This window comes from Osmerus eperlanus, chromosome 26 (genome assembly GCF_963692335.1).
Source record: "Osmerus eperlanus chromosome 26, fOsmEpe2.1, whole genome shotgun sequence".
Lineage (NCBI taxonomy): Eukaryota > Metazoa > Chordata > Actinopteri > Osmeriformes > Osmeridae > Osmerus > Osmerus eperlanus.
Genome location: NC_085043.1, coordinates 8,404,751 through 8,428,818, shown reverse-complemented (window position 1 = coordinate 8,428,818; position 24,068 = coordinate 8,404,751). Strand labels below are relative to the sequence as shown.

At 50.6% G+C, this 24,068-nt stretch overlaps 3 protein-coding genes across 5 annotated transcripts in view; 2 read left to right on the top strand and 1 right to left on the bottom strand.

The window, feature by feature from the left end:
* Nucleotides 1–462: 462 nt before the first annotated feature.
* Nucleotides 463–4,991, bottom strand: ubxn6 (UBX domain protein 6). Its single transcript, XM_062452623.1, has 11 exons — nt 4,751–4,991; nt 4,222–4,376; nt 3,966–4,024; nt 3,707–3,835; nt 3,467–3,564; nt 3,282–3,357; nt 3,103–3,187; nt 2,503–2,722; nt 2,197–2,327; nt 1,925–2,070; nt 463–1,741 (listed from the first exon to the last, which is right to left on the bottom strand). Exons 1-11 carry the CDS (start codon nt 4,831–4,833, stop codon nt 1,616–1,618), a joined length of 1,308 nt encoding a protein of 435 aa, XP_062308607.1. The 5' UTR covers nt 4,834–4,991; the 3' UTR covers nt 463–1,615.
* A 478-nt stretch (nt 4,992–5,469) lies between these two features.
* hdgfl2 (HDGF like 2) lies at nt 5,470–11,682 on the top strand. 3 transcript variants are annotated; one of them, XM_062452621.1, is made up of 16 exons: nt 5,470–5,735; nt 6,377–6,453; nt 7,049–7,187; nt 7,364–7,564; nt 7,650–7,772; nt 7,898–7,966; nt 8,147–8,321; nt 8,423–8,504; nt 8,684–8,981; nt 9,089–9,216; nt 9,404–9,471; nt 9,669–9,739; nt 9,899–10,000; nt 10,244–10,391; nt 10,486–10,606; nt 10,703–11,682. In XM_062452621.1, the coding sequence occupies exons 1-16, from the start codon at nt 5,664–5,666 to the stop codon at nt 10,800–10,802; spliced, it is 1,974 nt and encodes a 657-aa protein (XP_062308605.1). In that variant the 5' UTR covers nt 5,470–5,663; the 3' UTR covers nt 10,803–11,682. The 3 variants fall into 3 exon arrangements, with proteins under 3 accessions (XP_062308605.1, XP_062308606.1, XP_062308604.1); XM_062452622.1 differs by having other exon boundaries at nt 5,471–5,735; nt 8,144–8,321; nt 10,244–10,340; XM_062452620.1 differs by having other exon boundaries at nt 5,471–5,735; nt 8,144–8,321.
* A 482-nt stretch (nt 11,683–12,164) lies between these two features.
* ap3d1 (adaptor related protein complex 3 subunit delta 1) overlaps nt 12,165–24,068 on the top strand; it is a 20,458-nt gene continuing 8,554 nt past the window's right edge. The window contains exons 1-20 of the mRNA XM_062452256.1: nt 12,165–12,493; nt 14,812–14,907; nt 15,515–15,595; nt 15,729–15,809; nt 15,906–16,013; nt 16,127–16,256; nt 16,412–16,551; nt 16,637–16,710; nt 17,253–17,302; nt 17,413–17,462; nt 17,891–17,939; nt 20,079–20,224; nt 20,360–20,508; nt 20,627–20,857; nt 21,109–21,340; nt 22,292–22,437; nt 22,707–22,848; nt 23,221–23,292; nt 23,635–23,710; nt 23,821–24,036. Coding sequence (XP_062308240.1) covers nt 12,398–12,493; nt 14,812–14,907; nt 15,515–15,595; nt 15,729–15,809; nt 15,906–16,013; nt 16,127–16,256; nt 16,412–16,551; nt 16,637–16,710; nt 17,253–17,302; nt 17,413–17,462; nt 17,891–17,939; nt 20,079–20,224; nt 20,360–20,508; nt 20,627–20,857; nt 21,109–21,340; nt 22,292–22,437; nt 22,707–22,848; nt 23,221–23,292; nt 23,635–23,710; nt 23,821–24,036 — 2,365 coding nt within the window. The 5' untranslated portion in view covers nt 12,165–12,397. The remainder of the gene's footprint in view (nt 12,494–14,811; nt 14,908–15,514; nt 15,596–15,728; nt 15,810–15,905; nt 16,014–16,126; nt 16,257–16,411; nt 16,552–16,636; nt 16,711–17,252; nt 17,303–17,412; nt 17,463–17,890; nt 17,940–20,078; nt 20,225–20,359; nt 20,509–20,626; nt 20,858–21,108; nt 21,341–22,291; nt 22,438–22,706; nt 22,849–23,220; nt 23,293–23,634; nt 23,711–23,820; nt 24,037–24,068) is intronic.

The following is a 24,068-nucleotide window of genomic DNA, read 5'->3' as shown; positions in this document are numbered from 1 at the left end:
AACCTTTAGTGTTTTGTCAATAATCATAAGCCTACGTAAATGAGATACCTTGTGTACAGGCTTTGCAAAAACTGCTCTGATCAGCACAAATCATCAAAGCTCTGACTATATTAAGTTGTTTACCATTATTGGTATAGACTGGTACAAGCAATATGCTGAAAACCAAACAATCGAGGGTAGGTTTGATGTTCCCAGTTCTCGGAGCATGGCGGAGGCCCAGGAGTTGGTTTGGGGAAAGCCGTGGATGTCCCGGCTGATCTGAGAGGCGCTGACAGACGCCGCTAGGATGTGCTGTGTGCATGTAGCTGTGAGACAAGCTGGACAGTTACTGTGAGGAGAGGTAGGTCGTCACCCAGCCATCCACAACACTCTCTCTCTCTCCCCCCCTCTCCCCCCCCCCCCTCTCTCTCTCTCTCTCTCTCAAAAACACTAACAAACCATGCTCTCCCCCCCCCCCCAATGACCATGTGATCAAGCTGCGTTCACGTTTACAGTTCCTGATGACAGTAGAGAAGGTCCTGGACGCTGCTCAGGTCAGTCTCACCACAAATGCATTTTACACAAATACCAACAGTCTGACAGGACCACAGAACAACACCAGCTATCAAACAGTTGACTTCCCATGCTGCTTAAGTCAAACGACACATTAGAACGTGATCAGGGTTGGCAGGTTACAGTCCAAAGCTCTAGCAGCAAGCCCAAACTGACATCTGATCAGATAAACAGTTTAACATGGCTGCCTAAATGCAGATCAAACATGCATTTCCCCCATATTCATATTTGGGAATCGAGGGTACCTTTAAAAGTGCTTGTGATCTCAAATAGAAGATTACAGGATTAGTCCGAAGCAAAATAGTTTGAACCACAACATGGCCTTCTATCTGCAGTCTCATGAATACAAGTTAAAGCCTGACAGTCGAGTTTCTTCAGTCTCGAACATCTCGTTAGTTCCTATCAAATTGTGACAGTTCCTACCACTGAAACACAGTCTGCTTTACAATAGACATGATCCAAATAGGATTTTTAATGTATCTGTGTTTGAAGTAAAATGCCATTTGACTCGGGTCTGACTTCCACAACTAGGCTACTTACTCCAAAGTGTATAACCAGTACAGTACACCCGTTATCTGTCAGACGTTGTGAAAGCAGGATGCATATGAAAGCAGGGCAGGAGACACAGACAGGGTTACAACGTGGGCCTCCGCCCCCTTCCAGGTACACTACCTAATCACAGGTCTGTCACGACAAGGGAGCGCTTTCACAGATTCGGGTCTCTGTACGCACATTCAGGGGAAACAACTCAACATAAACACTGGGTGGCGTCATCTGTCTTTCTCCTTCCTCAGGAGAATACCTGCCGGCGAATCCTTGAATGGATTCATTTCTACAGCCTCCGGGAGGAGAAAGAGAGAGGGGGGGAGGGAGGACAGAAAGGGAGGGAGGAGAGAGAGGGAGGGAGGAGAGAGAGGGAGGGATGGTGGAGAGGGAAGAAAGAGGGGGGGGGGGGGAGGAGAGAGAGTGGGAGGGAGGGGGGAAAGGAGGAGTAGAAAAGGGCTCAGCAGGGTGTGCGCTGGAGGGTGATGACTCAGGGGGACCGTGGAGGCCTGCCTGCCGCTCAGCTGAGCGTCCGAATGTTCTCCAGGAGCTGGGGCTTGAGGATGGCAGGGCCCACCCCCCCGGCAGCCGCGATGTCCTGCTGCACGGCCGCGTCCCAGGAGAACGTCAGCAGGGCGGTGGGAACCTGAGAGAGAGAACGCACCACACGCTGACTCAGCAGACCAAGCACAGCCGCCGCTCACAGACGAGGAATAATAACGTGTTCATTCGGCAGACGCATTCCCCCCCCCCCCCCCCCCCCCCCCCGAGGCAACCCTTTTTCCAGCTCGACACATGCTGCGAGGACAGCCGCGGTCTCTCGGCTTACCAAGCTGCACTCGTTAAGAGCCACCTCCTCGTCCTCCTGGAGCTTCAGTCCTCCAGGCGCTATGAGATCGAATGGCCAGCCGTCCACCAGGGCTTCCCGCACAAACTGGAAGAGCGCGGACACCCGCTCCCAAGCCAGGAAGGTCCCTGAGAACAGCAGGAGAGGAGGTAAGACATCCCCACGACGAGCCAGCGGGGGGAGGATGTGGTGGTTGTTTAGCGTCGCTCGTCTCCGTGTTATGGTCCCGGAGGTGTCGGGGGCGGGGCACAGACCTTGCAGAAGGTTGCCATCGGGCAGCCGGACTCTCAGCAGGGTGTAGTTGTACTTCCTCCTCTCCCTCTGCTCCTCTCGCTCCCGCATGGCCTTTGTGCGCAGCATGGCGTTCTTCTCCACCACTTCGCTCCTGACACACGCACACACACACACACACACACGCGCACACACACGAGGAGAGACATAGCAGCACTGAGACAAGAGAGACTTGATATTCCCCTGCGATACCTCGACCTGGCGCCCAAGTACGGTCTGTTCGAGTTCAGTCGTGACATCATCAGGCCGTGACATCAGCCAGTGCCTACTTCTGCAGCTGCTCCTTCTTCAGCTCCTCGGCCGTCAGGTTGTAGAACTCCGGAGGCAGCTCGAAGCGGGTGGCGTTGGGGGAGGGTCTGAAGGCCTGCGTCTGGCGGTCCAGCTGGGCTCGGACCGGCTCTCCCCTCTGCAGGCGATCCCTCCTGTCCCTCATCTCCTCCAGGGCCTCGGGGCTCTGCTCCCCAAGCAGCAGGAACTCCTCACTCTCCTCTGGGGAGGGAGGAGAGGGAGGGGATTCAAGTTTCACGTTTTTATTGACAGGTGCACAGAACAACACAAGGTCAGACTGGGAACTGAAATTCTTTAGCAGAAATTAGCAGACGCTTTTATCCAAAGCGACTTCCAAGAGAGAGCTTTACAAAAGTGCATAGGTCACTGATCATAACAACGGGTACAAGACAACGCAAAGTAACCTGGCATAACATAACATATAAGTACACTCCTAGCACTGGGCCCTAGCTCCACAAAAGGCTTAATTCAGAACATAAATATCCCGTACGGCTGGATGATTGACTGCATTCATCACTGAGGTTTTGGATGCTCCCCTGCAGAAATAGCCATCAATGATTTCAAAACAGACGTGTCCTCACCTTGTCCTTCCACAGGCAGCATGACACTCTCAAATCCCAAGGCCAGCAAGTACTCCAGACTCCCATCTACATTCCTCACCTTCTCCTGAAACACACCCAAACATGACTTTTATAATGTATGTATAGTAATAAAGTAAGCCTTTTTTTGTTTTATTTTTTTACTGTATGTATTATCATACCTGGAAGACCTTGTTGCTAAGCTTGATCTTTCTGTACTTCTCCTCTGTGGGATTCTTACATATGTTTTCAATGTATCTGAAGGGGTTAGGAAACACACAATGACAGTCAGTCAAGACACATCTTGACTGACTGACTTCGTAGAAGCTAAATGTGGAAGGGTGCTGCTGTGAGTCCTGTGTCTCACTTGCTAATGACGTCCACTGCAACCTTTACTTTCTCTCTGTCCTTGTTGAAGGTATGCAGCATCATTATGGAGGCCTCCACTGGGTCCTCCTCAAACCTCTGTAAGACACAGTAAAACACTTTCCATAAGCCATTAACTTGCAGCTCATCACGAAGTACGTACATTCTTGTCGCGTGTCAAAAACGTCATGTAATATTCATGTCCGTGAACGCATCAGAACGAACAACAACACGAACTTACCATGAAGATGGCCTCTTTAATGTGCACTTCTCTCTCATTCTTGGCCAGAGTGGCTCCAGTCAGTGGACAGGTGAAATAAACGCCCGACACTGAGAAACACGATGGATCCTTAACTGCCACTTTGGATTCCTGAAATCGATTATTGTGATTATTTTTTGACAGGTTATTCACGATAATACATAGCTCTACGTTGTTTGGCAATTTTTCATAACGTGTTTGTAACGGAGGTTACCAATCAGTGGCACTGTTACCAACTTACTTCAAGTGCTACAACTTTCAACTTCTCTGCAGCAGCCTCTGCCTCCAACTCTCTCTTCACTACGGAGGAATAATCCGCTCGTTAGTCCACAATCCATTTGAATTCCTGTTTGCGTCAGAAACTTTAGGATATCTAAATAATGTATGTATTTCAGCGTAAAATGTTATGCAAATAGATAGATATATCGCTTAAACAACGACCAAAGTGTAAGAATTATTATAAACTATACTGAGCGAAGTGGGACAACCTATCTCACCTTGGTTTCTTATGGCATCCTGTGAGGTCGGGGCTTTAGGGCGGTGCTGCTGGTCGATCCTGGCCAAGGCTGCAGCCCCTGCCCTCTGAGCACCATCTGTGGGGGTTTGTCGCGACTTGGAGGTGCCGCTGCTCTGCACTGCTCGTGGTTTGGAACTGTAGAGCAGAGGATCGATTGATCTTAGCTCTAACCAAGTGGGCCTGTTTGCATTTCGCGATGCAATATGGTGTTCATATCTACACCGTTAGTTAGCTCAGTAATTGAGATAATACATAAGTCTTAGCTTAACATAAAGCTGTTCCGAGAGGGCGACAAGAACCCTACAAGACCAAGGGGACTAGAACAGAAGTGATTATCTAACCACTAGGTAATTGGCTAGCAAGCCAAGTAGCTAAGTAGTAAGCCTATGCTTTAAATACAATTTGAGACCGTGCTATCAACACGCATCTTTAGTGTATGGTATGTTGTTAGTATTTTTACACTACTGTACAGCTCTATGCTTAAGCGGAAAGTTTATTTCGAGAGATACCTGGAGTCTTCTGTGAGTTTCTTTCCAGGTCCTGCCGATTTGAATTTGACGTCTTTCTTAATGTCCTCAAAAAACTTCTTCATTTCTTTATAATGTCAGAAGATTTTTTCCCCGCAAAAAAATACAAGTAAATCGGTTGTTTTCAATTGTGCCCAGGGAGGTTGTGACAGTTCGGTTGCTAGTTGTATAAAAATTGTTTACATAGAAACCGGAAAAGGAAGTCAGGGACAGTAGTTTATTCCGGTAGAGTTCAAACAACGACCTCTTGTGGTTTTGTTGATTATGCCCCAACTGAGCACAGTACTTTAATGTAGACATTTTTTGTTGACATTTATGTAAAGATAAATCCATTGTAGATGTCCCCCCCCCCTCCCAATTTACATGTATATATTTATGGTCGTTAAAGTCAAACATATGAGTATAATACAAATTAATGTGTGGTATTATGGTTTCAAACGTGTGGAAGGTGCATTAAACGGTTATTTTCTTGTTAATTTACGACAGGAACCAGTCATCATGAGAGGTTGTATGACCTATAATGTTTAAACTCAACAGAGCATTTAAATGTTACATTTTACAATGTTTTTAAATCAACGTGTGTTACAGAAAAATATATGAAATTAGCTGTGTACACTTTAGAGAATACCATTGGTTACAAAAATAGAATGACGGAAGTCCAACCAATTACAGATGCCTGTAGGAGGGATTTCCGTCTTGGTAATCAGAATTAGCGGAAGCTGTCCATCTGGAACTGGCCGCCTCGTCTCGCGCTGTAGTGAAGCTAGCTTGATAGGTAGCTAGCTAGCTAACTTCATCTTTACAGGTTTTGTGTCGGCCTGAAAACGGGCAAGGATAAAGACACAAATAACTCCATACTTAGCGGAAGTGGAAATCCGGTGCAAAGAGGAGAAGAATGCCGCACAATTTCCAGCCTGGAGACCTAGTCTTCGCCAAAATGAAGGGGTACCCCCACTGGCCAGCCAGGGTAAGCTTGCACAGTAGTAACCCTGAGAGTAGGGGTGGGCGGCTGTGCCGACTGCCACTGCTTAGCCAGGACGCTTGAGGTTCGATGTGCATCCTTGGCAGGTACTGCCTGACATGGTTATTCAACCAGGCTCCTGCCCCGTTCTTCGAACATTTTTATGGTTGTTTGATGATGTAGAAATCAGTATGCATGACATCTATAATGGCTATAATATGACTTGAAACTAAGAAAAGATAGCATTTTAGGCTATTCAAAATGACGTTGCAGGCAGTGATATGATTGCTGGCTTGTAACTGCTACTCAGCCATAAACTGTTCCATGTAAAACAAAGTATTGTTGATTCGTAACTTTCTAGATCGTTCGGATTATTCATGACTATATCCCTAAGGATATTTAGTTCGCGCTCGTTAAAGCTATTTCCAACCTTGTAGATAGTTATGTTTGTGTTCAAAAGTCAATGAATTATATTGAGCACCATTTTCGATAACAAATGTATGCCAGTGCTGGAGAACAATTTCCCAGGCACATACTTTCGAGATAATTAGTTTGTAGTTACACACAATGGAAACGTCGAAACTGTACAACCATGAAACCTTCTAGGTCTAACCTAACAATATAACCGATGTGTCTATGTCTCACAGATTGAGGATGTGGCGGATGGGGCAGTGAAACCACCCCCTAATAAGATACCAATTTTCTTCTTTGGTACTCATGAGACGTAAGTGTTGCCTATCTTTTAAAACTGAGATAATTTCTCTTTGGATGGGAGTTAGACCAGTGTTCACTGTCACGGTGTTCCTTAAATTAATGAATTAATAATGTTTACATTATTGCAGGTGACCCTACTTGATGTATTTTTTTTCTATAAAAAAATAGTGTTGCATGCATTACTTAATTGTATTTTGGAGATAATGTTTCATTACTTCTGTATCAGTGGTATGCTGTTTATGCATTTGTTGTTATTCTGTGAGGATGTCATTTGAGCCTGATTATATCTTGTAAGGTACATTGTAGTTACAACCAAACCACCCTACGGTCATCTGAATTGCATGTGTCAATGTTAGAATGGTTTCTTTTGGATAAATCATTGCTGCGTTTGTTTTGCAAGACGGTAGATGCGCTATTTACAATCACCCACTAGGTGGCATGCCACCTCAGTCTGTTTACTTCATCAATAAATAACATTTGGGGTTAGAGTTCAGGAATATGCCTAACTTGAATTGTCGTTCACCTTTAGGCCAATGGTTGTAAACATTGGATTCAAATGTGGAATTTAATTGAATGTATCTTTCCTATTTCTCCTTTCTTTCCAGTGCATTCCTTGCCGCAAAGGATCTTTTTGCCTACGATAAGTACAGTGAGCGCTATGGGAAGCCCAATAAGCGGAAGGGCTTCAACGAAGGCTTGTGGGAAATCCAGAACAACCCTCATGCGTCCTACAGCGCCCCAGCTGTAAGTTCATCAGTTCTCTCCATCCTGTGGAAACCCCAAAAGCATAGCCTCCTCTAACTGCACTTCCCCCTTTCAGCTCAAATGATTGAATGCCCATTTCCTGTGTTTAATCATCACACAACTAACATAGGACTTCGTTTACAGAAGTGACACACTGTTTATTATTAACTTTCCAGCCGGCCAGCTCATCTGACAGTGAAGGCAATGAGGCGCCGGCAGGAGAAGCCCCCGGAAGTGATGAGGATGAAGAAGAAGCAGTCGTCCCCAGGAAGGCAGACACAGCAAGTGATGTCGATTCTGATTCAGGAAGTGAAGATCGAGGAAGGGGAGGAGGAGGGGGAGGGGGAGGAGTCAAAAGGAAACCCCCGGCTGCAAAGGTAATATCCTCGTCGGCGTCGTGACAGATCCATGACCCGTCTAAACACCGGACACGAAATGATTCCATTTAATATCCTCATCTAGCGCCCCCCCCCTGCCAAAAAAGCGCGTGGCTCGTCCAGTGACAGGGATGGGGACAGTGGCTCGCCCTCGGATCCAGACCCATCCCCCAGCTCCGACTCCGACTCCGGGAAGAATAGCGACCAGGTCACTACCTTCACATGCAAACACACACACACAAAACATCCATGTGTTTTCAACACCAGACAGTTCCACCCTCCGTATCTTCTAATGAGAAGTGTGTGTGTGTGCCTCTGTGTGACCCTGTGCAGGACTTCACTCCAGAGAAAAAGGCACCCGGCAGGGCTGGGAAGAAGGTCGGAGGCAGAGGGAAGAAAAAGGTGGGCAGCCTTCAGACGGGACCGCGTCCCATGGGGCGCGGGACCGCGTCCCATGGGGAGCGGGACCGCGTCCCATGGGGAGCGGGACCGCGTCCCATGGGGAGCAGGATGGCGAAGCCGTTTCACATTCCCTGCCCTCCCTCTCATGACGTGTTTTTTTTCCTCTCTGAACCCCAGAAGGCCACGTCGGGCTCTGACTCCGGCTCCCAGTCGGACCGTAAAGGAGCGGGGAGCGACTCCGAGGACGACGACAAGCCGCGGCCCGCCGTGTCCGGATCCGAATCCCAGTCCGGCTCCAAATCGGACTCGGACTCAGACCCACCTCCACGGAAGGCTACCCAAGGCAGGAAGAAAGGTGAGGCTCCCTAGCAACCCCTCGTTCTTTGATTCTGGGGAATCGCTCGTGTTTGCCACCGTGGTAACACTTCCTGTCCTCTGACCTTTGCTCCTCCACAGAAAAACCGCCCCCGAAGCCAAAAGGACGGAAAGCCAAACCCGCTCCGGCCAAAGCGGCGTCCTCCTCCTCAGACAGCGACAGGTCAGTGCTGATCATGTGACTGATGAAGATGATGATGATGTTGAATGACGACAACAGCTCAATTGGGTTTAAAGTAGACGTGACCTAAAATAAGAACGCCACCGAACAACAGCGGCCAGCAAGTGCGCGTGTGTTCTGAGTGCGAGCCTGATTCCCCCCCCCCCCCCCCCGCCGCGCAGCGACAGCGAGCCGGACCGCATCAGCGAGTGGAAGAAGCGGGACGAGGAGCGCCGGCGCGAGCTGGAGGAGCGGCGGAAGAAGGAGGAGGCGGAGGAGCTGCGGCGGCTGCGGGAGAGGGAGAAGGAGGAGGAGGAGAAGAGGAAGAAGGACAAGGAGAAGGGCGCGCGGGGCAGCAGCAGCGGGAGCGGCAGCAGCTCGGACGAGGGCGTGGACGATCACCCGCTGAAGAAGTCCAAGAAGCCCCCGCCTCCCCCCATCCCGGCCCCCTCCGACTCGGACTCCGCCCCCACCTCCGAGGTAAGCCTTGGGTAGGGCGAAGACTACTTTTCCTATTTCCCATTTGGCCTTTGTTGGTTTTGTTTTAGATTGTGTTCGATTGATCGAATAAACTGGCGCCGTTGCAGGTGAAAAAATCTGCCAAGCGCTCAGACAACCAGAAGAAAAGCCGAGGGAAGAAAGAGAAGGACGGGAGAGAAAGGAAGGAGAAGGAGAAGAAAGGCCGGCGATCAGAGGAGAGAGGGTCCAGAGGGAGGTGTGTACACGCAGGGGAACCAGACAAAGACCAGGGGGAAGATCTCATTAGATGCAGCCTTCATTAAATATGAATGTGCACAGATCGCTGAGCTCTCTCTCTCCCCCTCTCTCTCTCTCCCTCTCTCTCTCTCTCTCCTGTCTCTCTCCCCCTCTCTCTCTCCTGTCTCTCTCTCTCTCTCGCGCAGGTCCAAGCCTGACAAGCCCAAGCGTAAACCAGAGAGGCCCCCTGAGAGGAAAGTAGAGAAGAAAAAGGGTCAGTGCTTTCAAACGTTCAATTCAAAACACCACATCTGTCCGTGTCAGGAGGCCTGCCGTTGTCCCTTTATAGATACGGATTTGCATACACTATGTACAATTCCCCCGTGACAGTTAGATACATAGATCCCAGAGAGCCGTGATAACAATGCTCTCCATGCCCTGACTCTTTGTCTCCACTCTGTTCGCTTGTAGAGCCGACCCCAGAGGAGAAACTACAGAAGCTTCATACTGACATCAAGTTTGCACTGAAGGTGGACAACCCAGTGAGTGGTTTGTAACAAAGCTCCATTCGCGAGCCAACAGTTACCGTGCCAACAGTTACCGTGACGTCGAGACGAGATCAACGGCTCGATAAAAGTGGTTTCACGCATACGATCGTGATGAATGTGACCTCTGACTGCTTGTGGATGTGTGTTTGACAGGACATTGAGCGCTGTCTACAGGCCCTGGCTGAGCTCGAGGCTGTGCAGGTCACCAGCCACATTCTACAGAAGAACTCGGATGTCATCGCCACGCTCAAAAAGGTGACTGACTCATCCACGATCGAGGGATAGGTGTAGCTCAGTGGTAGTGCATTTGGCTGCAGGTCAAGAGGTAAAAGGTTCAAATGAATTCCCTGTTAGTTGATTTAAATAAAGTCATCCGCTGATAAAGTAATTAACATACTTTTTTATGATCAAATTTATGACCTAGCACAAGCTGTATTTACGACTTCATTTGTTTCTGAATAGTAATCTTGTCTGACTTTACTTGTCCTTTTTCTGCAGATACGACGGTACAAAGCCAGCAATGCCGTTATGGTGAAGGCCAGCGAGGTCTACAACAAGCTAAAACTGCAGTTCGTGGGCAAGTCAGAAGTGTTAGGTAAACCTAAAACAGAGCAACAAGATAATGGAAAGGAGTTAGAGACTACAGGTGATTGTAGTGTTAAAAAGTCATCGCCAACAGATGCTGTCACGCTAAGGAATTAGCATTAGCATTTGATTTGGTTGTTTTTCCCCCTCATCAGACCCGACACCTGTGAATGGAGAATCCGAACTCCAGAAAAAAGACGCTCCTAATGTGGAGGACGACCCCAAGTCCCCTGTCGAGGACGAGGAAAATGACCGTGTGGTATCAAGTCCCAAAAGGTAAACGTGACATTCTTGGGTGCAAATTCTTGTTTTTGTTCCTCGCAGACCGAACGAACGCTAGGTCTGATGGTCTGTGTCTTCTCTCTCCCCCAGGCCTAGTCCAGACAGCCCACCAGAACAGCAGATATACACTGATGAACCCCCCCACCACACCATCTCAGCAGAGACCGGACCACCTGCGATTGAGAGCTGAAGACCCACAGAGCAGTACAACTGATTTAAACAGCAGAAAGGAGAGCTCACTTGTCTGATACTACGCTGACCTCTTTGTCGTTTTCAATTGTATTTTTGTTTTCTTTTTTCTACGACGCCCGGCCCCCCGATTTTTGTCTTGCTCCACAATACCTTACTTTTTATTTCCTCCCTCATGAACTCTAACTTTGGTCTTTCATATTGTATATTGAGAGAATCCATTTTAGCACTTCTGACAGGAATGTTGGAGGGGAGAGAGAGGTGGAGCCACTGCAAGTCATGAATGTTTTCGCTTGAACATTTTTGTGTTATCGTGCGAGTTAAAGAATCTGTTGGCTATGCTTTATTGAAGATAGATCGGCTATTTGTGTGAGTGTGTTTGTGTTTGAGATGGTATGTGTGGAACAGAGCAGTGCTTTATGTCAGTCTTAGTTGGGTTAATTTTTTATTTGGTTGTTTATTGTTCATTCTGTCTCCGCCACGAATTATTAAGCCATTGAATGAAGTCACTTCAAATGTTTTCCAACTGAGGTCCACCAATGTTTATTTTTATTTTAAATAACTAGTGTGTTTTCAGAATCAGACACTTCTACTTCTCTACTTACTGAATTCTGTGGAATATACCCCTTACCATCCGGCCTTCCCACAGCATCCGTTTTCAGTAACTTTCATAATTAACTGAATAACATGTACAGATTTAATGAAATATTGTAGCAAGTTGTGGAAACGCTATTCAGATCCCATTTCTTTGGAGCCCATTTAACATTTGCTTGTTGAACATACAATAAAAGTGTTTTTAGTGCTATGTAAATTGGTAAAATCATTTGTTTCATTTAGTTGAGACTTAAATTAAAATCTCAGCATGGTGGTCCAAACCTGCACTTTTTTGTTTGACTGGTGGTTGGTTGCTTATATGATGTGTTGAAAAACAGGTGTTCAGAAGTGAGATCAGACTTATTCAGAGCCATAGGCCTACACTGCAGAGATTGTTTTTTTAATTTTTTTTATCATGAGATATGCCGCAATGTTAGTCGGTATAATAATAGTATGTAATACAACTCCAGACATAGCAAGTTACTGATTTGGTTAACTACCAACACGTTTTAAAGTCCGTCTGCTTAACTAGTGGCTTTGCAAAACATGTCAATCTCTTTATCAAATGTTTAAGGTGGAAGCTGAAGGATATGTATGATAGGCAAGCAAGTCAATTTACTACATTAATTATTAGTTGTCATTAATTTAGAGAACGTGACTCGTATGCGTTAATTTAACCTGCACTGACTCTGACCAGTCATTCATTTCCTTGATTCTTTATGAGAATCACACATAATAAAAAAGTCACCTGACTTCAGACGCCATTTTGTCAACCATTTCCTAGACCGATCCACTGCACTGGCAGTGTCCATGGTCTTTGCTCAGCTCAGGACGCCCTATCTGGCCTCGCCTTCTTCTGGCTGGGATTAGTAAACAGTTGCGGATCCCGCAAAGACAATACCCAGGTGAATGACAGACTGTCTTGCGGGCCGGTCAGCACCACAATACTTTTGCTAGGCGCTCGGTCCCGCAGGACAGCAGCGACAATAGTGACAGCCTGCCATGGCTTTGAAGATCGTCAAAGGGAGCATCGATCGGATGTTCGATAAAAACCTTCAAGATTTAGTACGTGGCATTAGGAATCACAAGGAAGATGAGGTAAGACGATAACCTAGAAACACACATTTAGATGTGCCATTGCCTTTGTCAAAATGAAAGCAGTGTATGTCCTACGTAGCACCATAAGCTCGCTAAGAGCAACACAGGGATAATAATTTAATGAATAACTAGTAGGCTACTAGCTAGCTTGTAGCTCACGCTAGCTAGATGTCCTGACAGCGTTAATCGGTCAGACCAAACCAGACCTGACCGGGGTGTGCAGTGAACGTTATCAATAGCTTGCTCTAGTTAGTAATGGAGATCAATACAGCAAGCTTGCATCTGTGACACTGTAAACTAGTTACGAACGGCCTGAATTGCAGGAACATGTCTTTGCTAGTAGTAGCCCTAGCTAGCAAGTATCTCAAACTCTTGTCTCATTCATTGCTGTTGTTAGCGCTAGCTAAGTCGAATATCTAGCAAGGCCTCGCTTCATAGTTAGTTGCTCTGAGCGAGCTGGACTAGCTAGCAATCGTCCTTAATCCGGCAGTCTCGCTGACATTAGTTCTAATAGCCTACTACTCCAGGCTAATGTAGCTGGTCATGTTATACGACAATTTAGTAATAAAGCAGCTGTCTATTCAGTCCGGTGTGCAAGTGGTGTTAACTTGGACACAAGCTTGCCAGACTACCTACTGAGATAACCAGGGACAGTGTGTCAGTGACGCTGCCGTGCCAGTATTGTTCGACTTGGCATGGTACCTGTTCGTGTGTGGCAGATATAGTCTAAATTTGATTTAGGATGTGCAGTCTGTTGTCAGTAGAAGGGAGTTATCAAGGCTTCAAATCTAGGTAGCTTCGTTCATATTTTTTCAAGGAAAAAAACCCCACCAGAAGATTTAGATGCCTGCTTGTCACAGCGGCGCAATCGCTGTCTGGACAGTTCATTCACATAGTCTTATAGGTCTTATTTGACGATTATTAATACGTTACATCACGTCATTACATTAACGTTAGCTGTATTGATGAGCGTAATCATCCACATCCTCAGGCTGTTCCAAGCATGTCTTTGCATGTCTGCCTTTGTTATGTCAGGTGACAGAACATAACCTGTGAAGCACATCTCATCTTAAAGCATTATGTCACCTTCGTGGAGAAGACCCAACGCTTTGCTCATAACGGAATCAGTATTTCCATGGGGAAAGCTATGTGCCTATAGGGGGCAGTGTTGGGGATACATTGAGCATGAAGGCATAAACTTGTGTTTTACCTGTTGGGAATGCCAGTATACACTTAGGGGCCATTTATGCAGCTTGTTGAAGGTTGATTTCTTCAACAGAGCTGTGGTCACTGATCAGCATGTCTAGTTACATTTAAAAAATATGATCATTTGAGAGAGAGTTTGACTCTAAATACCCATGATCTTTTGATTCAGGTTAGCCTATGGACCGGTTCATTATGTGCGTAACACAACCCTGGCAAACTAGATAAGGTGTTGGTTACCTTGCCGACAGCTGACAGCTTGCTGAAATATTAATCAGAGTGTGTGTCTACTCCACAGCGTCCCATTTACTCTCTATTTGCTTTTCACGTTCAGGCTATGTTTGCTGAAGGGATCTGAAGTCTGTAGCACCAGACCTGGGGCTAGTCCAAGCAGGGTCTTTCTGCCTGTCCTGCAAATCAATGGGGTCAAGCAAACCACACTCAATGTCATTTAGCCTGCAAGTCATGACCTCTCATGGCCGTTGTGTCGACAGGCCTCGGCGGAACATTAGGCGATTGTGTCTGTCTGAGGCGGGCATTGTTGCTCCTTCACCTTCCTCACAACCTGCAGCTCTGGCAGTATGCTTGGCCTTGGCTCCTGGACAACTATCCCAGTTATTTCAGATGGTCTGACTGAGAATGTGTTGGAAAAACACAGCATGGGTCTGATGATCCAGTGTCTCTCCCTGCCTGCCCTCCAGCCTGGCTTCTCTTAGCTGCAGCCTAATGTGCAGAATGCAAGCTTCCCCCCCCACCCCCTCCTGTCACTGTGCTGTCTCATGACTGCAGACACATGACCAGCACACTTGTGCTACAGAGCTGTGTGTTTGTGTCCTCAAAGTTTCACCAGTGTTTGACTGATTGGTCTGTTGGACTGAAAGACACTTTAATAAGATCTCGCTTCTTATGCATTTGAAACCCATTTCCCGATACAGGTCTGGTAATTCACCATCTTGAAAGTCGGCCTTCGTTGAGAGGATTTGTTGGATAGTCTTTTTAAAAGGAAAAACCATGAATTTGCAATCCAAAGCAGACCAGTCCCAGCTGTGTGCTGTCATGTGCTGTGGGTACATCGTGTCTGACGCGTCCATACGCTCTCTCTCGTCTCCCCTCAGGCCAAATACATCTCCACCTGCATCGACGAGATCAAACAGGAGCTCAAGCAGGATAACATTGCCGTCAAGGCCAACGCCGTCTGCAAGCTCACCTACGTAAGTCCTGGCCTCCCTCCCGCCTTCCCCTCTCTCTCCCTCCTTCTCTCCCTCCCTCCCTCCTCTCTCCCTCCTTCTCTCTCCCTCCTTCTTTCTCTCCCTCCTTCTCTCCCTCCTTCTCTCCCTCCCTCCCTCCTCTCTCCCTCCTTCTTTCTCTCCCTCCTTCTCTCTCTCTCTCTCTCTCTCTCTCTCTCTCTCTCTCTCTCTCTCTCTCTCTCTCTCTCTCTCTCTCTCTCTCTCTCTCTCTCTCTCTCTCTCTCTCTCTCTCTCTCCCTCCCTCATTTCCTTTCTCCCTCCATCCCTCTCTCCTCCTTCTCTCTCTCTCTCCCTCCCTCCCTCATTTCCTCCCTCCCTCCACCCCTCTCTCTCTCTCTTCCTCCCTCCACCCCTCGACTGTAAACTCATTCAAATCAGGCTCTTCTGAAAAGAAAACCCTCACAGGTCTTCTATATATAGATCCGGCCTGTTCTGAACTGCGGTGAGCAGTGGCTGCACTCAGAGTGAGAGGCTGGGAGCTTGTGCTTTGGGTCCGTGGGTTGTGGTTCCACAGGGACTGTCCACACAGGCAGATCTGACACTGGCTGTCTCTCCCTATGTTCCTCCACAGTTGCAGATGCTTGGCTATGACGTCAGCTGGGCCGCGTTCAACATCGTTGAAGTCATGAGCTCGTCCAAGTTCACCTACAAGGTGAGAACGGGGGAATGAGAAAGACCATTCGGTCTGTGTGGATGTTATTTACATCTGTTTGTCAGAGTTCCTCTTTTGTATTTCCCCTTGGCTGAAGTCAAAAGGTCTTTAAACTAGTTCCTCTTCCCTGCAGAGGATTGGCTACCTCGCTGCCTCCCAGTGCTTTCATGAGAGCACTGATGTCATCATGCTGACAACCAATCAGATTCGAAAGGTAAGAAGCGTCTCTCTTCCCTTTGGCCTTCCTGTCTTGATGCTTTAAGTCGAGCTCTGACCTTTATCTCTCTCTCTCCGTCTCTCTCTCTCTCAGGATCTGAGCAGTCCTAACCAGTACGACACGGGCGTGGCTCTCACTGGCCTGTCCTGTTTCGTGACCCCCGACCTCGCCCGGGACCTGGCCAACGACATCATGACCCTGGTGAGGGACTCTGACTGTCCCCGCGGTCCTCGACAACTCCTGTCCCCCTCACCACCCCCCCTCCCCTCACCACCCCCCCTCCCCTCACCACCTCCTGTGTGTTTGTCCTGCAGATGTCCCACACCAAGCCCTACATCAGGAAGAAGGCTGTTCTGATCATGTACAAGGTGTTCCTGAAGTACCCCGAGTCCCTGCGGCCGGCCTTCCCCAGGCTCAAGGAGAAGCTGGAGGATCCAGACCCAGGTGAGGCCCCTCAACCCCCCCACGAGCCCCCCCACAGCCCCCACACCAGCCTCTGCCACAGCCCACCGCCCGGGGCGAATCACCCACCGACAACACGCAGTCCCGTCCTAAACACAAACTCTGTTCTGCGTCCCGTGTTCCTGGGCACTCTGCAGGTGTGCAGTCGGCCGCGGTGAACGTCATCTGTGAGCTGGCCAGGAGGAACCCCAAGAACTACCTGTCCCTGGCCCCGCTGTTCTTCAAGCTCATGACCTCCTCCACCAACAACTGGGTGCTCATCAAGATCATCAAACTGGTGAGTGTGGCTCCCGCGCACGCAAGGGTGGGAAGGCGCCGAATGGGACATGGTGTGAAACGCGTGCGTGTGTTTTGTGTGACAGTTTGGTGCCCTCACGCCCCTGGAGCCCCGTCTGGGGAAGAAGCTGATCGAGCCGCTGACCAACCTCATCCACAGGTGAGGCACTGTGGTGGAGACGGTGATCTCTGTTCTCCTCTGTCCTCCTCTCTTTTCACTGTGTGTGTGTGTGGGGGGGAAACTTTTAAAAGGTTGAAAAAATATTTTCTACAAATATATATATTTTTTATAATAATTTTTTTTTTAAAAACGTTCTAACGGTTAGATTTTTTTGGGGGGGAAAAAAGGTTTTGAAAATATTTTAGACAAAATATTTAACAGACATCTTTTTCATCGTCCCTGGGACGACGGGACAAGGTTAATTTTGAGCCCTGGTTCCCCTGTGTCTGGTCAAACACAGACCCTCCTTTCACCCACTGAATGACTGTTCAAACTATACACTCCTGATCCAAGATTATATGCTGTTATTTCTATAGGAGATGCATACACATATCATGCACAATACTGTACTAATTAGTACACGTCTCTGGATAAAAAACGTCCGCTAAATGAACGAAAAGTCAAGTTATCCGCCTCAATGAAAACAATGTTTTCCTGACTTCCTGTCTGTGCTCTCTCTTCTTCTTCTCTCCTTCCCACAGCACGTCGGCCATGTCTCTGCTGTATGAATGTGTCAACACTGTGATAGCAGGTCAGTACGCGCCAAGCTCAACCCCCGATGCCCTTTTTGAACGGCTGAATGCACGGGTTGCCACGTTCGTCGCCAGGATCTGACTTAACCCCCTTCCTGTTGTTTTGCAGTGTTGATATCTTTGTCTTCTGGGATGCCCAATCACAGTGCTAGTATTCAGGTAGGTTCTCAACAGACGTCTGTGTCGCCTGGCTAGGTGTTAACCCTTTCCACTCAAGTTTAAAAGAGATGCATGTAACTTTTATCGAGTCATAAGTCTGCCCCAACAACTTTTTGTTTTTCAGTAGCACCAACAGGTCAGATAAGCTTGTGAAATAAACAAACGTCAATGTGGGTTAGAATGTAGGACTTCATGAAACCCTTAACGCATTACCGCTAGTTCACGTGTCTCAATGTTTATTAAAGTCAATTAACTGTTTCGGAATGAAAAGACTGGAGCTGGTTTGGAAAGGTTTACATAAAATTATAAAATGTCCTCCCTCCCTGTGTCTATCTTTCTCTCTTTCACCCCTCCTGTCTCTCTCCTTTTTCACCCCCCTCTCTCTCTCTCGCTCCCTCTCGCTCCCTCTCGCTCCCTCTCTGTCTCAGCTCTGTGTACAGAAACTGCGTATCCTGATCGAAGACTCGGACCAGAACTGTGAGCCTTCTGTCAATGCCTGCAGTGTGTCATTCTCTCATTGTCTGTGTGTTTGGGAGTAGCCTACTTGTCCACCCCTGTAGCATACAACAACTTTAGACCCCCAAACTGGATAACTCGAAATTCTCTCCACGCTGGCCTCCCAATTAGGTGGCCGTTTGGAGCTCCTCTACACGTAAGTCACTGCGTGACCAGTGACGAAGGAGGTAGGCTGCATTTGAGCACTTGCGCTCCACGCACATGCCGTTTTTGGTCCGAGACAAACCACCCGTCTAAAAAACGAGTGCGTTCACGTAGCAGGTTGTCATGGGTTCGAGTTATCTGCCCCCCCTCCCCCCATTGTGCTTAGACGGTGCTGTGTAGGTAGATTGTAGACATGGGCTGCCATGTTTTTTATTTATTTTTTCCCTTTGCGTTGGATGTTTTGGAATGACACATACCCACAGGGAAACACACCCTCAGGGGGTGTAAACACGTGAACAAATAAAGCCCTCGATTAAGGGGGGGGCGGGGGTTGCATAAGATATCTCTGCACCTACTTAGGTGTTTTTTTGTCCCTGAAAGCACAAAGCAGTGTGTGTAAATGGCCTGGCCCAAACCTCAGCTTCCATTAGTGCCTCCTAGCCTCAGTCACAAAGCTTCCCTCCACACACACACACACACACACACCGCCGCCCCCGCCCAGCCCCCGGAGCTCAGATGAAACCCAGCCTCGCTGTGTATCTGCAGTGGCCCCCGCCCCCCCAAGGTCCCCTTGACCTCTCATATCGATCCCTGAAGCTGAGCCACTGTAGTCCCACGCCCCACCACCACCTCCAGCACAGGGCCCCACCACCACCACCTCCAGCACAGGGCCCCACCACCACCACCTCCAGCACAGGGCCCCACCACCACCACCTCCAGCACAGGGCCCCACCACCACCTCCTCCAGCACAGGGCCCCACCACCACCACCTCCAGCACAGGGCCCCACCACCACCACCTCCAGCACAGGGCCCCACCACCACCACCTCCAGCACAGGGCCCCACCACCACCACCTCCAGCACAGGGCCCCACCACCACCACCTCCAGCACCAGCACAGGGCCCCACCACCACCTCCAGCACAGGGCCCCACCACAACCACCTCCAGCACCAGCACAGGGCCCCACCACCACCACCTCCAGCACCAGCACAGGGCCCCACCACCACCACCTCCAGCACAGGGCCCCACCACCACCACCTCCAGCACCAGCACAGGGCCCCACCACCACCACCTCCAGCACCAGCACAGGGCCCCACCACCACCACCTCCAGCACCAGCACAGGGCCCCACCTCCAGCACCAGCACAGGGCCCCACCACCAGCACAGGGCCCCACCACCAGCACCAGCACAGGGCCCCACCACCACCAGCACCAGCACAGGGCCCCACCACCAGCACCAGCACAGGGCCCCACCACCACCACCTCCAGCACCAGCACAGGGCCCCACCACCACCACCTCCAGCACCAGCACAGGGCCCCACCCCGCCCGCCTGTATTCCCAGTTCCCAGCCGAGCTCAAGGGCTCTTCAGCATCAGATGGCGGTGGTGGAGAAAAAAACAAAACGTCTGTGTGTGTATGTCGTCCTGTGTGTGTATGTCGTCCTGTGTGTGTGTGTCGTCCTGTGTGTGTGTGTGTTCCTCCCCATTGTTCTGTGTTTGTCTGTGTGTTTTCCTTTTCCTTACAAGCTTTTATTTGTAGTGATGTGTATTCTTATTCTTTGGGTGTGTGTTAGAGGGGTAGTAGCTATTGAGGGGGATGTTAGTGACAGGTTATTGCTAGCGGGTCATCGTGCACTTGACACAGCAGGATATCACAAATTAATACGGCCTACTTTGATCATAGTCTAGGCCACTAAATATAGAGGGGAAACAAAAAATAAAAATAAAATTATTTAGTTGTGTGTAGCATTTATACCTAGCCTATGGCTTGATTATAAGATGGAGCTAGTGCAGCGTAGCACCAGAGTACTAAAGATCCTAGCTTTCTGCCAGTGTATCCTGTATGGTAGCTAGTACTGAGCTGTCTCCACAGTAGAGCGTAAGGGGCAGGACAGTTCAGTTGTGGTCAGGAGAAGGGAGCCCTGCCCAAGCCCCTGAGCACGTCCTCTCCCTTCCAGTGAAGTACCTGGGCCTGCTCGCCATGTCCAAGATCCTCAAGACCCACCCCAAGTCCGTGCAGTCCCACAAGGACCTCATCCTCCAGTGTCTGGACGACAAGGACGAGTCCATACGCCTGCGGGCCCTGGACCTGCTCTACGGCATGGTGCGTCCATCCTCCGCGGCCGTCGTGCCGCGCCAAACCCATCGCTTCGCCGCCGGGGTCGCGAGGCTTCCCCAGCCGTCCTCCCCTCCTCCAGGGTCGGAGATCTAAGTGTGTGTGTGTCTGTGTGTCGCCCAGGTCTCCAAGAAGAACCTGATGGAGATCGTGAAGAAGTTGATGCTGCACGTGGACAAGGCGGAGGGCACCACTTACAGGGACGAGCTGCTCACCAAGATCATCGACATCTGCTGCCAGAGCAACTACCAGTACATCACCAACTTCGAATGGTCCGTACCGGTCACACCCTCCACCACACCGCCGCCACGAGGAGGGGTCTGGAGTCGTGAGTTCACTTGGAAGATCTAGCAACACCAGTCTCACTGTGTCTGTGTGTGTGTCTCCCAGGTACATCAGCATCCTGGTGGAGCTGACCCGTCTGGAGGGCACCAGACACGGCCACCTGATCGCCTCCCAGATGCTGGACGTGGCCATCCGCGTCAAGGCCATCCGGGTGTTCGCCGTGGCCCAGATGGCCATGTTGCTGGACAACGCCCACCTGCTGACCGGCAACACGCAGCGCAACGGCATCTGCGAGGTGCTGTACGCCGCCGCGTGGATCTGCGGGGAGTTCTCCGAGTACGTTCGATCGTCTGCGCTTTGGGCCTTTTTTTTTTTCCCTCTCACATGTACACACGGATATTGTTTACACCCATACACGTGTATGAACACATGCACGATTTTTATACCAATACTCATATATATATACACACACACATTGTTTATATGTGTGTACCCACATCTTTTACACCCATACATGTATGTACGCTCACTCACACTCACACACACAGATATCAAACCCAGCCAACCATCCATATCTGTCCCCCCAGGCACCTGGAGAACCCCCTGCAGACGCTGGAGGCCATGATGCGGCCCAAGGTGGCCACCCTCCCGGGCCACATCCAGGCCGTGTACGTCCAGAACGCCGCCAAGCTGTTTGCCACCGTGCTGCGGGGCCAGGAGGGCGCTCCGGACAGCACCGCCGCCCAGGAGACCAGTCAGCTGCTGGTGGAAAGGCTGCCTCTGTTTGTCCAGAGCGCCAACCTGGAGGTCCAGGAGAGGGTGAGTCGGCACCGCCAGGCAGCCTCGCCCGTCAGCGCTCCTAGAGGGCCCTGATGCACTTCAGTGTTCCTGGATTAACCTCCTCCCCTCCTCCATGTCTCCTCCTCTCCCTCCTCCTCCTCCTCCCCCCTCCCCTCCTCCATGTCTCCTCCTCCTCCCCCCTCCCCTCCTCCATGTCTCCTCCTCCTCCCCCCTCCCCTCCTCCATGTCTCCTCCTCCTCCCCCCTCCCCTCCTCCATGTCTCCTCCTCCTCCCCCCTCCCCTCCTCCATGTCTCCTCCTCCTCCCCTCCTCCATGTCTCCTCCTCCTCCCCTCCTCCATGTCTCCTCCTCCTCCCCTCCTCCATGTCTCCTCCTCCTCCCCCCTCCCCTCCTCCATGTCTCCTCCTCCTCCCCCTTCCTCCATGTCTCCTCCTCTTCCCCCCTCCCTTCCTCCATGTCTCCTCCTCTTCCCCCCTCCCCTCCTCCATGTCTCCTCCTCCTTCCCCCTTCCCTCCTCCATGTCTCCTCCCCCTTCCTCCATGTCTCCTCCTCTTCCCCCCTCCCCTCCTCCATGTCTCCTCCTCCTCTCCTCCTCCCCCCTCCCCTCCTCCATGTCTCCTCCTCTTCCCCCCTCCCCTCCTCCATGTCTCCTCCTCCTCTCCCTACTCTCCTCCTCTCCCTCCTCCTCCCCCCTCCCCTCTTCCATGTCTCCTCCTCCTCTCCCTCCTCCTCTCCCTACTCTCCTCCTCCCCCCTCCCCTCTTCCATGTCTCCTCCTCCTCTCCCTACTCTCCTCCTCCCCCCTCCCCTCCTCTCCATGTCTCCTCTCCTCCTCCCCCCTCTCCTTCCTCCTCCCCCTCTCGCTCCTCCTCCCCCCTCCTCTCCTCTTTCCTCCTCTCCTCCTCTTCATGTCTCTTGTCCCCCTCTCCTCCTCCTCTCCCCCTCCTCCTTCCTCCTCCTCCCCCCCACAGGCCTCGTGTATCCTGCAGCTGGTGAAGTACATCCAGAAGCTCCAGCAGAAGGACGTGGAGGTCTCTGAGGAGGTCACCGCTCTGTTTGCTGGGGAGCTCAACCCCGTGGCCCCCAAGGCCCAGAAGAAAGTGCCTGTCCCCGAAGGGTCAGTAGGATTCCCTCCACCTCCTCCTTCACCCTCTCCACCTCCACACCTCCCCAGTAACCAGACGAAACGCTGTCACGTGATGGAACTTAACATCAGTCATGTCGAGTTTAGATTGGTCAAGTTTAATTTAGGATCTAACTTAGTTTAGTCGAGTCTAATTTAGATTAGTCACATCTAACAGTATTTCATTGGGATGGGAAAAATGTATGGTAAAAGATTGAACTGGGTGGAACGTTCTAGATCACTGTTGTCTCTGTGTCGCCCAGCCTGGACCTGGATGCCTGGATCAACGAGCCGCCCTCTGAGAGCGAGTCTGAGGACGAGAAGCCCAAGGCGGTGTTCACCAGGGAGGAGCCCAGGCACACCCGCCCACGCCACACAGAGGTGGACGAGAAGGAGCTGGCCAAGGTTAGCGGAACCCTCCAGAACCCCGGACACACCCGTCCCAGCCAGGCTACGAAGCCCTCCAGATCTGCTAGAAAATAAAAAAACAATAGACGGATCTAGTCATGTGAACTTACTTTACATTTAGTCATTTAGCAGACGCTCTTATCGAGAGTGACTTACAGTAAGTACAGGGACATTCCCCCTGAGGCAAGCAGGGTGAAGTACCTTGCCCAAGGACACAACGTCATTTCCACGGCCTGGAATCGAACCGGCAACCTTCAGATTACTAGCCCGATTCCCTAACCACTCAGCCACCTGACTCCTGACCTTGAACCTCTTGAAAGCGTGTGTGGTCGTGTTGGAGGTGACCTGCTGTGTTTCCTCCTTCCTCAGCGGAGAGAAGTCCGGAAGCAGGAGCAGGCCAACAACCCCTTCTACATCAAGGCCTCTCCTTCCTCTCAGAAGGTAACCCTGGCAACCCGCCTCTCTCACCTCGAACTCCGCCACGCACTCACGGCCAGGCCTGCGGTTGTGGCTCGAACGTTGCAGTGTTCATATGATCGGTCTCTCTCTGTCTGTCTCTCTCTGTCTGTCTCTCTCTCTGTCTCTGTGTCCCTCTCTCTGTCTCTCTGTCTCTCTCTCTCTGTCCCTGTGTCCCTCTCTCTCTGTCCCTCTCTCTCTGTCCCTCTCTCTCTCTCTCTCTCTCTCTCTCTCTCACTCACTCACTCACTCACTCACTCACTCACTCACTCACTCACTCACTCACTCACTCACTCACTCACTCACTCTCTCTCACTCTCTCTGCAGGTGTACCAGGAAGCCCCTGGCGTGGAGCACATCCCTGTGGTTCAGATCGACCTCAGTGTGCCTCTCAAAGTCCCGGGTCAGTACCCCCCCTCTCCCCTCCGCAGCGCCCACACAACCCCCTCCCTCCCTCCTACCTCCACATTCCGCCCTCTCACCCCGCCCCCCTCTCTCCCCCCCCCCCCCCAGGCCTGCCCATGTCGGACCAGTACGTGAAGCTGGAGGAGGAGCGGCGACAGAAGGACCGGGCGGACAAGAAGAAGAAAGACAAGAAGAAGAGGAGGGAGAAGAAGGGCGGGCGAAGGAGGCCAGACTCTGGGCCCGAGAGCGAGGAGGACATCACCCCCGCCCAGCAGGTGGACATCGTTACTGAGGAGATGCCGGAGGTAAGGGGCGCCCCCACTGGCCCCGGGGGGATTCGCTAGGCCCCGCCCACT